At 40.0% G+C, this 15,133-nt stretch overlaps 1 protein-coding gene across 1 annotated transcript; it reads right to left on the bottom strand.

The window, feature by feature from the left end:
* Positions 1–5,098: 5,098 nt before the first annotated feature.
* LOC104878029 (protein FAR-RED IMPAIRED RESPONSE 1-like) lies at positions 5,099–5,914 on the bottom strand. The gene has a single exon (XM_010647708.1). The coding sequence runs from the start codon at positions 5,912–5,914 to the stop codon at positions 5,099–5,101; it is 816 nt and encodes a 271-aa protein (XP_010646010.1).
* Positions 5,915–15,133: the final 9,219 nt, after the last annotated feature.

Raw genomic sequence — 15,133 nt, 5'->3', positions numbered from 1 at the left:
TTCGAACCGCAAAAAGACGCTGCGAAAGGAGCCAAGTCCGGGTTCTGCTCCAGAGGCTTCGCCGTCGAGACCAAATCCTCCTCCAGTGAAGCCGGCGCCACCAAAGCCGCCGGCAAGACGATATTTAACCAGGTCCGGAGGCCGACCATTACAAAAGAAGCCAAGGGTTGAGAGCTCAGAACCCATCGATTTGACTGAGCAATCCCCTGAGCAATCCCCAGAGCAGTCACCGGTTCAAACTCCGGTATCCTCACCAAATCCTTCTCCAGTTGCAACTCCAGTACCCTCGCCGAGTCCCCTGCCAGTTCCATCGCTGGTACCATCTCCGGTGCCGCAAGAAAAAGCTCAGGAGCCTCAAGCGCCAATTCCAGGGCCCCAAATTCAAGTGGAAACACCTCTGGAAGAAGTAATCCGAAGGCCAATGTTACCTCAGCCCCCGATTGAGGGGAACTTGGATTGTCGAACTCGGGCATTCCATTCCGAGCTTTGCTTCGACTAAGCAGCATTCATAGTGAGACCGGAGCTTGCCCAATCATTCCAGCTGCTGAGGAGGTACCATATGGAGCATCTTCTAGCTCCAAGAGATTTTTTCTATCCCCGGGTAGTCACGGATTTCTACCAATCCATGACAACCAAAGAGGTCAGGAACCCAACCTTGATTCATTTTATTATTGATGGGAGACATGGTATTTTGGGAGCACGACATATTGCTGAAGCCCTGCAAATTCCTTTTGAGCCAACCCAATTCGATAACTTTAAAACTTGGGCAAATCCTACTAAGCTAGAGATGGTGAGCACCCTTTCCAGAGGAGCTGCAAATCGATCACATCTGCTGAGGGGGGACCTACCTCCAGTTATGTTTTTGATTGATGCCTTTTTGAGGCATAATATCTATCCCCTGCAGCATTGGACCCAAAGAAGGGGAGTTCTCCTGGAAGCCCTGTACAAGATGTCAAAAGGATTCTTCTTTGGGCCTCATCATCTGATCATGGCAGCCCTTCTCTATTTTGAGGAGAAGGTTCACAAGAAGAAGCTTCAAAGAGCAGATTGCATTCCACTCCTCTTTCCAAGGCTGCTATGCCAAATTTTGGAGCATCTGGGATACCCCTCCGAGCCTCAGCTGGAGAGAAAGCGAATATGCCGTGAGCCATTCACTCTTGATAAATGGAATAATATGACGGCATACAAAGTTGATCAGCCTGGTCAGCCTCAGCCAGGTGCAAGGAGAGCCTCCCCAAGACATAGACCTGAAGATATAACAGTTGCCACTCCTGCCATCCCTAGAGCCCCACCAGCTGCACCTACTTCATCACAGCCATCCACATCAGCTGAGCCGAGGATGGCCATCCCTATATCTGAATATCGAGAGCTGTGCCGTGCATTGGAGACTCTTACAGCTTCTCAGAGCAATCTTGCTCAGGAGTTGGCAGCCATTAAAGCATGCCAGGAGCAGATGTTAGCCTCTCAGGCTCAACAAGCTGCCATCCTAAGGCAGCTCCAAGTCCATTTCGATCTGCCACAAGCTGTAGAGCCCTCCACTGATACTCCACTAGAGCCACACTCTCAGCCTTTAGAGTCTCATCCTCCAGAGCCCGAAGCCCCAGTTGATCCACCTACTGAGGAGGCACATCCTTCTGCCTAGCACCACCACCCCATTAATCAGACATTATATATATTTGCTGTTTATGTTTTTATGCATGTTTGTTTTTTTTAGTTGAAATGAAGTCCCAGTTTTTTGGTACTATATATGGGATTCCTTGTGTTACTTGTCCTTAGCATTGTAATCAAATGAACTCAAAGTAATACAAGTTGAATATTTCTTGTTAAAAGTTAGCATTAAGTTCTCCTTATTTCCTTTTCTCACATATTCTATTCTTTTTGAAACATGTGGTTTTCCCCAATCAATATTCGAATTTGATATCAGCAAGGAGGTACCACTTCCTCCCTTTTATTACAGTCACTCAAATCACATTGAGGACAATGCTCAATTCGGTTGGGGGGTATGAGGAAGGAAGTATGCTAAATCTTTTTGGTATTGCAATTATATTGGTTAATTAGTTGTAGTTTTTACTTTTTACTCTTGTTACTCTATTCTCCATGAATTTTGAGGAAAACTTTTCAAATTAAACCAAGAGAAATTGAACTGTTGCCTTTTCACTTGACTTAGAGTATGGATTATGCTTACTAGAGTGGTTCAATTGTTGAAGCTTCTATTGAAATTGAATTTAGTTCTTCCACTTTAAGCTATCCACACACTGTGCACATTAGTTTCCGATTATAAGATGAAAAGCTATTTCCCGCTTGAATTAGGATAATTTTGGGACTTGGTATACTTGACCTCATTTGATAAAAATTGAAACACCCTACAAAAGGCCAATGAGCCTTTGAAATAAAGAAAGTTGTTTGCTTGCCTTGAAACCCGAGCAAGGTCTGAGGGGTATATGGTGAAAATCTTTTAAGCCTGGTGCCCTAAGCCTTAATTGGTTGGGAGACACCGACCTCAATGCTCGTTATAAGGGTGAATAGGTAGAGTTAGCATATGGTAGATGCTTGGGTATTAGAAACTTATTCTTAAAAGTCCGGGGAAAAATTCGAGGAGTTAGTGGTTGAAAGATCCTTAAAACTTGGTGCCCTAAACCTTAATTGGTTGGGAGTCATCGATGGACCCCCATTACATGGAAAAGTCAGAAAGAGTACCCCATAAAGCTACCTTGAAAAAAAAAAAAAAAAAAAAAAAAGATGATGAAAGTGTGTTCTTTTCTTATTGATTTTGGTCAGTTTGCTAAAGTGTTGAAAAGAGATAGGTTGGGGGGAGAGACTAGTTTAGCATATTATTCTCGGAACCTAAGGAACCAATACACATAGATTTTTGTGGAAGATTGAAGTTTAGTTCTTTGAAAGTGGAAATGATTTTAAAACTTCAGTTTGCATAATGCACTCCCTTGATTGACAGTGTTTAGCATAGGTGTTATGACTCTTGTTGAGATTTGGGTTTGTATTTCTTTAATGATTCATGTGAGAAATAGATCATCATGCCACTTGAGAATTATTTTCTTTTAGCATGATGTTGTAAATTTTAGATTAGTTGCTATTTATTTTCATTTTTTCTCTCCTATATTGCTAAGGGACTAGCAATATGTCGGTTGGGGGGAGTGATTACTACTCAAAAAGTGCTATTTGATAGCCTATAATTAATCCTTTTAAACACTTTTGAGTAGTAGTTTAGGCCTTTTAACTCAATTGGCATGTTAAGGATCTTTTAAAGCAATTTTGATCACTTTGTGTAAGTTTTGGTGTTTTTGATAGTATATTGATCACCAAAGCAAGTCAAGAATGAGGAGAGCTATGAGGAATCTTGGGCAAAGTTTAGAATTCATCTGCCAAGAGTGAATCCGGATTGCAAGGAGAAAAAGCAAAGAGAATCTGCCATGAAGCTTATTCTTGATGACAGTCGTAGCAGCCACTTTTGGAGCACTTTCTGAAGTTCAAATGATGTATGCTATATACCATTTCAAAGCTCAGGAAGTCAACAATCCAATGCTTCAAACGGTGTGCAATTCGGAGTTGAAACGAAGAAGTTGCAGCCATTACAAGTCAGTCACTCCGAGCTGAAGGAAGCATTTTGCGAAGTGTTGCGAAATCACCCTTTTGTTGCGAAGTGATTTCGCAGCACTTTTGTACAGTAAGGTGTTTCTCCTTCTGACGATACACGAACCATGCCGCGAGAAGGGAGCTGGGAACCTCAAGGTGGAAGCCAACTTCGCAGCCCTGTGAAGATAGCTCGGTGTTGCGAAATAATTTCGCAGCCCTCTTGGGTGTCTGCGAAATTTCGCAGACACCATTTTTCTCCTGCGAAATGGTTCCTGAAGCCTTCCGAAGCTTGCTACCGACATTGGGAGATATTTTCCATTAGATTTTTGTTGTCTAAATCCCAAAATACTCCTTGTAAACCACCAATTACATGATTCCTTAGTTTTTAAGTTAGTAAAAAGACTAAATATCTTTGTAACAATTAGTTTGATATATATACCTCTCGGGAGCCTGTTCTCGGAGAGGAGTTCCTTCTGTAAACGTTTTGGGTAAGCAAGTAAAGGTCTTTTCTTTCTACTGTCTTACCTTCTCACTTTGTATTTTCATTTTATTTCTAAGTTATGAATTCTCTGAGGAATTTTCCCCAGAGAATGAGTAACTAAACTTCTAATTCCTTGGAGCTAAGGTTGTCGGGGAAGGTTCCAAGTGCAAGAATGCAAAGCTCTATGGTTTTAGCTAGTAATGAAGAGGAAGTGAAATCCTTTAGTGATTTCAATGTTTTTAGTTAACTTAAAACACCTTGGAGTCACCTGGGCCAACACTTGGTAAGGCAAGTGATTTCCAACCATGGAAATGCACTAGTTTACCCCTTGCGAGCCTCTGGGAGGTGACTTCAGGGTAGGATTTTCTAGAATAGCCAACACTTGATAAGCTTTTGGACTCCTAGGAGACATCCATTAGTTATCTCTTGCGAGCTTTTGACGGGTAATCCAAGGTTAAAGACCACCTTGAATGGTTAAGGCTTAGTGAGAGGCTTAAACCATTGCAAGTTGCATCAGTGAGATAATTAAAGTGAAATCTAATTGAAGGAGTCTCTGTACATCACCGGTTAGAGAATTGACTCTAAGTTGAATCTCTAATGCGAGGAAATGAACCATCTGACCGGAGCTATGTCTTTTGCATGAGAAACTACCCCAGTGAACCTAAATCTCCAAGGAATGCTTTTCTTCCTAAATTATTCCAAACTTCTGTTAAGTTAGTTAGTTTAAGTCTAAACCTTTACCAATCAAAATTTGTGTTTTACTTCTTAAGCTAACCATGAAATGAAACAAGGCCAATTCACTTGGAATTGGTATCCTTGATTACTTGTTAATCATTCCCAGTGAACGATCCTAGAGCCACTATACTATAGTAGCTTTTTATTTGCTACCCTAGTGTATGGTGTTATAGGTATAAATTTTGTTGATCACTCCCTCATCCAAGGAGCACCAGCTGGACACGAATCAGCTGAGACACCAATTGGGTATGAATCAATGGCTCTATCAAATTGTTGTACAAACTCATACAGTCACAAGCGAATTTTTAAGAATCTATTTAGACATGCATTCATACTCTCACACCTTTGTGTGGTTCTCATCCCTCCAAAGAAATTTCCACGTAAATACGCCTCTGCCCATCTTTTACGTTTCCCATATATCTCGGTCACCCAACGATTCTCATTAAGTCCCAAATTTGCAACCATTTCATGCCAAACCTTTTCAAATTCTTCTTCATTCCCACGCATGAACATGCACCTTGCAAATATGCTTGAGAAGTCCTTAATATGCCCATTCGTGAATGCATTTCGTTGCAAATGCCATGAACACAATCGATGACACGTATCGGGTAATACTTTTTTAATTGCCTTACACATAGCTTTATCCCCATCGGTTACAACAGATATGGGTTTCTTATTCATCATTGCATCAAGAAATGTCTCCAACACCCATTCATATGTCCCAACACTTTCATCTATCAATAACGCACAACGAAATACAACAGTTTGGTGGTGATGATTAACACCGACCAACACTACTAGAGGCTTTTTATAGGCATTTGTCCTATAGGTTGTGTCAAATGCTAGGACATCTCCAAAACACGCATAATCCATTCGAGCAGTTGAATCAGCCCAAAACAAATTTACTAGTCGACTTTCTTCATCAATGTTGAATTTATAAAAAAATGAAGAATCCATTTCTGCCTTTCCACACAAATAAGCCAATGCCGCTTCTGCATCACCGTCTTTAATTTCACTTCTACGCATTGCATCAACGTGATTGTATATATCTTTTTGCGTGAAACCGACGTGCTCATGTCCCCCTGATTGTTTGACCATATAGTCCATAATTTGTGTGGTTTTAACACCTACGTTACGCAAAACATCAACTTATGCCTTATCTGGATTACTTATTGTTCAATGAGACCGAAAGAATTGTGTGTTGATAGCATCGACCAAATTATGATTATGATCTCCTATAAATTCCTTTACAATCCACTTTCCATCTTTCCTGTTCAAGCCTACATGAAATGTAGCTTCACATCCAACTCTACTCAATGATCGTGGCTCACGCTGTCGCTTGTCATTTTCAATAAACTTTGTCGCTCGTTGTCCTTCTCTAGAACATACCCACTTTCGAGATATTATATCTCCATTCTTGTCTCACTTCAAATCATCTTTTCGAATACTAAATTTGGCTACTTTTGCTAACATGTTGTAAAATGTTTCAGCCTCATCTATGCAATCAAATTGCAATTTGTAGACTTCTTCATTTGAAATACCCTTCAACGCCTTCTCTTTCAAACCGTTTCCACCCAGGTGGTAAGTGCCACCGATATATGCATCGTCATTGAAGACGTTGATTACTACTCAAAAAGTGCTATTTGATAGCTTATAATTAATCCTTTTAAACACTTTTGAGTAGTAGTTTTGGCCTTTTAACTCAATTGGCATGTTAAGGACCCTTGAAAGCAATTTTAATCACTTTGTGTAAGTTTTGGTGTTTTTGTTAGTAATTTGATCACCAAAGCAATTCAAGACTGAGGAGAGTTATGAGGAATCTTGGGCAAAGCTTAGAAGTCATTTGCCAAGAGTAAATCCGGATTGCAAGGAGAAAAAGTAAAGAGAATCTGCCATGAAGCATATTCTTGATGACAGTCGTAGTAGCCAATTCTGGAGCACTTTCTGAGGTCCAATTGATGCATGCTATATACCATTTGAAAGCTCAGGAAGTCAACAATCCACTGCTTCAAACGGTATGCAATTCGGAGTTGAAACGAAGAAGTTGCAGCCATTGCAAGCCAATCACTCCGAGCTAAAGGAAGCATTTTGTAAAGTGCTGCGAAATCACCCTTTTGTTGCGAAGTGATTCCACAGCCTTTTTGTACAGTAGGGTGTATTTCCTTCTGAAGTTGCCTGACATATACCGTGAGAGGGAAGCTGGGAACCTCAAGGTGGAAGCCAACTTCGCAGCCCTGCGAAGAAAGCATGTTGTTGCGAAATGATTTCGCAGCCCTCTTGAGTGTCTGCGAAATCTCGCAAACACCATTTTCTCTTGCGAAATGGTTCCTGAAGCATCCCGATATTTGCTACCGACATTGGGAGATATTTTACATCAGATTTTTGTTGTCTAAATCCCAAGATACTCCTTGTAAGCCACCAATTACAAGATTCCTTAGCTTTTAAGTTAGTAAAAAAGAGAAAATATCAATGTAATAATTAGTTTTATATTATGTTCATATATATACCTCTCGGGAGCCTGTTCTCAGGGAGGAGATCCTTTTGTAAAGTTTTGGGTAAGCAAGTAAAGTTCAGTTCTTTCTACTGCCTTACCTTCTCACTTCGTATTTTTTATTTATTACTAAGTTATGAACTCTCTGAGGAGTTTTCCCCAGAGAATGAGTAACTAAACCTCTAGTTCCTTGGAGCTAAGGTTGCCGGGGAAGGTTCCAAGTGCAAGAATGCAAAGCTTTGTGGTTTTAGCTAGTAATGAAGAGAAAGTGAAATCCTTTAGTGATTTCTATGTTTTTAGTTAACTTAAAACACCTTAGAGTCACCTGGGCCAACACTTGGTAAGGCAAGTGATTTCCAACCATGGAAATGCACTAGTTTACCCCTTGCGAGCCTCTGGAAGGTGACTTTAGGGTACGATTTTCTAGAATAGCCAACACTTAGTAAGCTTTTGGACTCCAAGGAGACATCCATTAGTTATCTCTTGCGAGCTTGAGACGGGTAATCCAAGGTTAAAGATCACCTTGAACGGTTAAAGTTTAGTGAGAGGCTTAAACCATTGCAAGTTGCATCAGTGAGAGAATTAAAGTGAAATCTAATTAAAGGATGTATCTGTACAACACCGGTTAGAGAATTGACTATATGTTGAATCTCTAACGCGAGGAAATGAACCATCTGACCGGAGCCGTGTCTTTTGCATGAGGAACCACCCCAGTGAACCTAACTCTCCAAGGAATGTTTTTCTTCCTAAGTTATTCCCATTACTTATTGTGTTAGTTAGTTTAAGTCTAAATCTTCACCAATCAAAGTTTGTGTTTTATTTCTTAAGCTAACCTTGAAATGAAACAAAACCAATTCACTTTGAATTGATATCATTGATAGCTTGTTAATCCTTCCTAGTGAACGATTCTAGAGCCGCTATACTATAGTAGCTTTGTCTTTGCTACCCTAGTATATGGTGTTATAGGTTATAAATTTTGTTGATTACTCCCTCAATCAAGGAGCACCAGCTAGACACGAATCAGCTGAGACACCAATTGGGCACGAATCAAATGGCGCCGTTGCCGGGGAAGATGTCAAGTTTATATTGATACCATTTTTGAGCACTTGTGATTTTCATCAGAAGTTGGTAACGTTTCTTTCACTTTACTAATTCTCATTCTTTCCTTTATTTATTCATAATCTAAGTTTATCTTTTAGAATTTAGCCTAGTTTAATTTTGTTGTTGTAGCCCTGTTTCTCTTGTTGTCCTTTATTTTCATTTAAGTTGCAGATAGATACTAGTTATGTATGCCAAAGTGGATACGAGACAGTGGAGGAAGGCTTGTTAAGTGTGATACACCTCAGAGAAAAGAATTTGAATTGAGCTTGAATATCATGGAAGCTACATCTGAAGATCAGCATAGTCACCAAGGTCGTCAAGATAATCTCAATGAATTCAGATCAATGAGGGACCGTATGCATCCACCTCGTATGAGTGCACCATCATGTATAGTGCCCCCTACAGAGCAGCTAGTGATCATACCGTATCTTGTTCCACTTCTACCAACTTTCCATGGGATGGAGAGTGAGAATCCGTATGCACACATCAAGGAATTTGAAGATGTTTGTAATACATCCCAAGAGGGAGGAGCTTCAATTGATTTGATGAGGCTTAAGTTATTTTCTTTTACTTTAAAGGATAAGGCCAAAATTTGGCTTAATTCTTTAAGGCCAAGTAGTATCCGTTCTTGGACTGACTTACAAGCTGAATTCCTCAAGAAATTTTTTCCCACTCATAGAACAAATGGCTTGAAAAGGCAAATTTCAAACTTCTCAGCTAAAGAGAATGAGAAATTCTATGAGTGTTGGGAAAGATACATGGAAGCTATAAATGCTTGTCCTCACCATGGCTTTGATACTTGGCTATTGGTGAGCTATTTTTATGATGGTATGTCCTCCTTAATGAAGCAACTCCTCGAGACAATGTGTGGAGGAGATTTCATGAGCAAAAATCCAGAGGAAGCTATGGATTTCTTGAGCTATGTGGCTGAAGTTTCAAGGGGATGGGATGAACCAACTAAAGGAGAAGTGGGAAAGATGAAGTCTCAGTTGAATGCTTACAATGCAAAGGCTGGGATGTATACCTTGAAAGAAGATGATGATATGAAAGCAAAGTTGGCAGCTATGACAAGAAGATTGGAGGAGCTAGAGCTGAAAAGAATACATGAAGTGCAAGCTGTTGCTGAACCACCAGTGCAAGTGAAGTTGTGTCCTAATTGTCAATCATATGAACATTTGGTAGAGGAATGCCCTGCAATTTCAGCTGAAAGGGAAATGTTTAGAGATCAAGCAAATGTTGTTGGACAATTCAAGCCCAATAACAATGAGCCTTATGGAAATACCTACAACTCAAGTTGGAGGAATCATCCAAATTTCTCATGGAAAGCCAGAGCAACTCAGTACCAGCAGCCGGATCCACCATCTCAACAATATTCAAGTCTTGAACAAGCAATGGCTAATCTCAGCAAGGTAGTGGGAGATTTTGTTGGAAAGCAAGAAGCCACCAATGCTCAAATCAATCAAAGAATTGACAGAGTGGAGAGTATGTTGAATAAAAGGATGGATGGAATGCAAAATGATATGAACCAAAAGTTTGATAACATCCAATATTCAATTTCAAGGCTTACAAATTTGAATACACTGCAAGAAAATGGAAGATTTCCTTCTCAACCCCACCAAAACCCCAAAGGTGTCCATGAAGTGGAAAGCCAGGAGGGAGAATCATCGCAGACGAAAGAGGTCAAAGCCTTGATCACTCTAAGGAGTGGTAAAAAAATTGAGCAGCCAACACCCAAGCCATATGTTGATAAAGAAGAAGAGATAAAGAAAGGGAAGGAAATGGAAGATAAGGAGAGTGAGATCAGTGAAGAAAAGAAGGACTATGATTCAACAATCAATGCAATTCCAAAGAAGGAACTTATGAAGGAAGAAATGCTGAAGAAATCAACTTCTCCTCCTTTTCCTCAAACATTACATGGGAAAAAAGGGATTAGAAATGCAGCTGAAATCCTTGAAGTATTGAGACAAGTGAAAGTCAATATTCCACTGCTGGATATGATTAAACAAGTTCCAACGTATGCAAAATTCCTAAAGGACTTATGTACTATCAAAAGAGGGTTGACTGTAAATAAGAAAGCCTTCTTGACTGAGCAAGTAAGTGCAATCTTACAATGTAAGTCTCCTTTGAAGTACAAAGACCCGGGAAGTCCTACCATTTCAGTCATGATTGGAGGAAAGGTAGTGGAGAAAGCCTTGTTAGATTTAGGAGCAAGTGTGAATTTGCTTCCATATTCCGTCTACAAGCAATTGGGACTTGGGGAGTTGAAGCCAACAGCAATCACTCTATCTCTAGCAGATAGATCAGTGAAAATTCCAAGAGGGGTAATTGAGGATGTATTGGTTTAAGTGGATAATTTCTACTATCCAGTAGATTTTATTGTTCTTGATACAGATCCTACTGTAAAGGAAGCTAATTTAGTTCCTATCATCCTTGGAAGGCCATTTCTTGCTACCTCAAATGCAATCATCAACTGCAGGAATGGGTTGATGCAACTCACTTTTGGCAACATGACACTTGATCTCAATATTTTCTATATGTCTAAAAAGCAAATCACTCTGGAAGAAGAAGAGGGTCCAGAAGAGTTGTGCATTATTGATACTTTGGTGGAGGAGCACTGTAATCAAAATATGTAAGACAAGTTGAATGATAGTCTTGTGGATTTTGAGGAAGGTTTGTCTGAATCTCCTATTGGGCTTGCTACTCTACAAAGTTGGAGAAAGATAGAAGAAATTCTACCTTTGTTCAATAAAGAAGAAGAGGCAGCTGCTGAAAAAGAAATTCCAAAACTCAATTTGAAGCCTTTACCTGTGGAGCTGAAATATACATATCTTGAAGAAAATAATCAATGTCCTGTTGTGATATCTTCATCTCTGACCAGTCATCAAGAGAATTGTTTAATGGAAGTTCTCAAGAGGTGTAAGAAGGCAATAGGATGGCAAATATTTGACTTGAAAGGCATTAGTCCTTTACTTTGTACTCATCATATATATATGGAGGAGGAAGCAAAGCCAATTCGTCAATTTCAAAGAAGATTGAATCCTCATCTACAAGAGGTGGTGCGAGCTGAGGTGCTGAAGCTACTTCAAGCAGGAATCATTTACCCTATATCTGATAGCCCTTGGGTGAGTCCTACTCAAGTGGTACCAAAGAAGTCAGGGATCACAATGGTTCAGAATGAAAAAGGGGAAGAAATTACTACACGCCTCACTTCAGGTTGGAGGGTGTGTATTGATTATAGAAAGCTGAATGCTATAACCAGGAAAGATCATTTTCCATTGCCATTTATTGACCAAGTGCTGGAGAGAGTCTCTGGACATCCATTCTATTGTTTCTTGGATGGGTATTCAGGGTATTTTCAGATTGAAATTGATTTGGCAGATCAGGAAAAAACCACTTTTACATGTCCATTTGGAACATATGCTTACAGGAGAATGCCTTTTGGGTTATGCAATGCACCTGCTACATTTCAAAGATGTATGTTGAGTATTTTCAGTGATATGGTGGAGCGAATTATGGAGGTTTTCATGGATGACATCACCGTATATGGAGGTACATTTGAGGAATGCTTAGTTAATTTGGAAGCAGTTCTTCACAGATGCATTGAAAAAGACCTAGTGCTCAACTGGGAGAAATGCCATTTTATGGTACGACAAGGAATTGTCCTTGGCCATATCATCTCTGAAAAAGGCATTGAAGTTGATAAAGCAAAGGTGGAGCTCATTGTCAAATTACCATCCCCAACAATTGTGAAAGGAGTAAGACAGTTCCTTGGCCATGCAGGGTTCTATAGGAGGTTTATAAAAGGTTTTTCAAGTCTTTCAAAACCTCTTTGTGAGCTGTTAGCTAAGGATGCTAAGTTTATATGGGATGAAAGGTGTCAAAGTAGCTTTGATCAACTGAAGAAATTTTTAACAACAACTCCAATAGTGAGAGCCCCTAACTGGCAATTACCTTTTGAACTGATGTGTGATGCCAGTGACTTTGCTATAGGAGTTGTTCTTGGCCAAAGGGAAGATGGGAAGCCCTATGTGATTTACTATGCAAGTAAAACACTGAATGAAGCTCAAAGGAACTACAGAACTACAGAGAAAGAATTGTTAGCTGTGGTATTTGCTTTGGACAAATTTCGTGCTTATTTAGTGGGGTCTTTCATCATTGTCTTTACTGACCATTCAGCCTTGAAGTATTTATTGACAAAGCAAGATGCAAAAGCAAGGTTGATTAGATGGATTCTTTTGTTACAAGAATTTGATTTCTATGTTTTTAGTTAACTTAAAACACCTTAGAGTCACCTGGGTCAACACTTGGTAAGGCAAGTGATTTCCAATCATGGAAATGCACTAGTTTACCCCTTGCGAGCCTTTGGGAGGTGACTTGAAGGTAGGATTTTCTAGAATAGCCAACAATTGGTAAGCTTTTGGACTCCAAGGAGACATCCATTAGTTATCTCTTGCGAGCTTTTGACAGGTAATCCAAGGTTAAAGATCACCTTGAATGGCAAGTGCTAGGTGAGAGGTATGAGCCATTGCAAGGTGCATCAGTGAGAGGGATTTAGTGTTTGAACCCATTAATGGGAAGCATCTGTACAACACCGGTTGGAGAAGGAACTATATGTTAATTCTCTAATGCGAGAAAAATAAACAAGTGACCGGAACTCTCCTTTTTGTATGAGGAACCTGAGCCTAGTGATCTGAACTCCAAGAAACATCTTTTCTTTGTAGTTAAAATCAGTTACTATTTTTGGTTAGCTTAAATCCAAACCTTTTTCATTCAAACATCTTTATGTTTTCTTTTAAAGCTAACCTTGAAATGAAAAGACACCAATTCAGCTTTGAATTAATATCATTTGCAAAGTGAAAACCCATCCCAGTGAACGATCCTAGAGCCACTATGCTATAGTAGCTTTGTCTTTGCTACCCTAGTATATGGTGTAATAGGTTATAAATTTTGTTGATTAATCCCTCAATCACGGAGCACCAGTTGTACACGAATCAGCTGAGACACCAATTGGGCACGAATCAAATGGCGCCGTTGCCGGGGAACGAACCTCGAATCAAATGGTGTCATTGCCACTATTCCCGCCTGTCACGCGGGTGACCCGGGTTCGATCCCCGGCAAAGGCGCCATTTGATTCGTCCCTAGCAGCGGTAGTGGCAATGGCACCATTTGATTCGAGGTTCGTTCCCCGGCAACGGTGCCATTTGATTCGTGCCCAATTGGTGTCTCAGCTGATTCGTGTACAGCTTGTGCTCCTTGATTGAGGGATTAATCAACAAAATTTATAACCTATTACACCATATACTAGGGTAGCAAAGACAAAGCTACTATAGCATAGTGGCTCTAGGATCGTTCACTGGGATGGGTTTTCACTTTGCAAATGATATTAATTCAAAGCTGAATTGGTGCCTTTTCATTTCAAGGTTAGCTTTAAAAGAAAACATAAAGATGTTTGAATGAAAAAGGTTTGGATTTAAGCTAACCAAAAATAGTAACTGATTTTAACTACAAAGAAAAGATGTTTCTTGGAGTTCAGATCACTAGGCTCAGGCTCCTCATACAAAAAGGAGAGTTCCGGTCACTTGTTTATTTTTCTCGCATTAGAGAATTAACATATAGTTCCTTCTCCAACCGGTGTTGTACAGATGCTTCCCATTAATGGGTTCAAACACTAAATCCCTCTCACTGATGCACCTTGCAATGGCTCATACCTCTCACCTAGCACTTGCCATTCAAGGTGATCTTTAACCTTGGATTACCCGTCAAAAGCTCGCAAGAGATAACTAATGGATGTCTCCTTGGAGTCCAAAAGCTTACCAATTGTTGGCTATTCTAGAAAATCCTACCTTCAAGTCACCTCCCAAAGGCTCGCAAGGGGTAAACTAGTGCATTTCCATGGTTGGAAATCACTTGCCTTACCAAGTGTTGACCCAGGTGACTCTAAGGTGTTTTAAGTTAACTAAAAACATAGAAATCACTAACGGGTTACACTTTCTCTTCATTAAAAACTAAAACAACAAAACTTCCAAATTATGCATGTGGAAACTTACCCGGCTTTCCTCACTCCAAGAGACAAAAAGCTTAGCCTCTCATCCCCTGAGGAAAAATCCTCAGAGTTTGGTTGGCTAGAAATAAAAAGAAATGAAAAATGAAAGAGAAGGAAAAACAGAGCAAGGCTCTGTATATTCTATATATTGATCGATGGATTACATTTTTTTTTACATTGGATGCAAGGGAATATATATAGAGGAGTTTTTCCAACCTTCCTAGCTAAGAAATCTTATGGTTGGTGGCTTACAAGGAGAAGAATGGAAATTTATACAAAAATATCTGAAGAAAAGATCTAAAAGAGTCGGTGCACAAATATCAGGAAGCACTAAGGACATTTCGCAGGTGAAAATGGTGTCTGCGAGATTTCGCAGACACTCAAGAGGGCTGCGAAATATTTTCGCAACAACAAGTTAAACTCGCAGGGCTGCGAAATTGGCTTCCACCTTGAGGTTCTCAGCGTTCCAGCTTGCGGCATGTATCGGGTAGCTTCAGGAGGAATTCCATAGCACTGTACAAAAAGGTTGCGAAATTCTCGCAACAAAAGGCTGATTTCGCAACACTTTGGAGTGATCTGCTTGCAATGGCTGTAACTCCTTCGTTTCAACTCCGAATCGCGGACCGTTTGAAGCATTGGATTTTTGACTTCCTGAGCTTTGAAATGGTATATAGAATGTAGAAAATGGACT

This window comes from Vitis vinifera, chromosome 13, assembly GCF_030704535.1.
Source record: "Vitis vinifera cultivar Pinot Noir 40024 chromosome 13, ASM3070453v1".
NCBI lineage: Eukaryota > Viridiplantae > Streptophyta > Magnoliopsida > Vitales > Vitaceae > Vitis > Vitis vinifera.
Note: the sequence above shows the minus strand (reverse complement) of the source record. Positions and strands in the feature narration are given on the sequence as shown.

Excerpts from the sequence above, each read along its gene's own strand:
- LOC104878029 (XM_010647708.1), bottom strand. The coding sequence starts at position 5,914 with ATGGACTATATGGTCAAACAATCAGGGGGACATGAGCACGTCGGTTTC.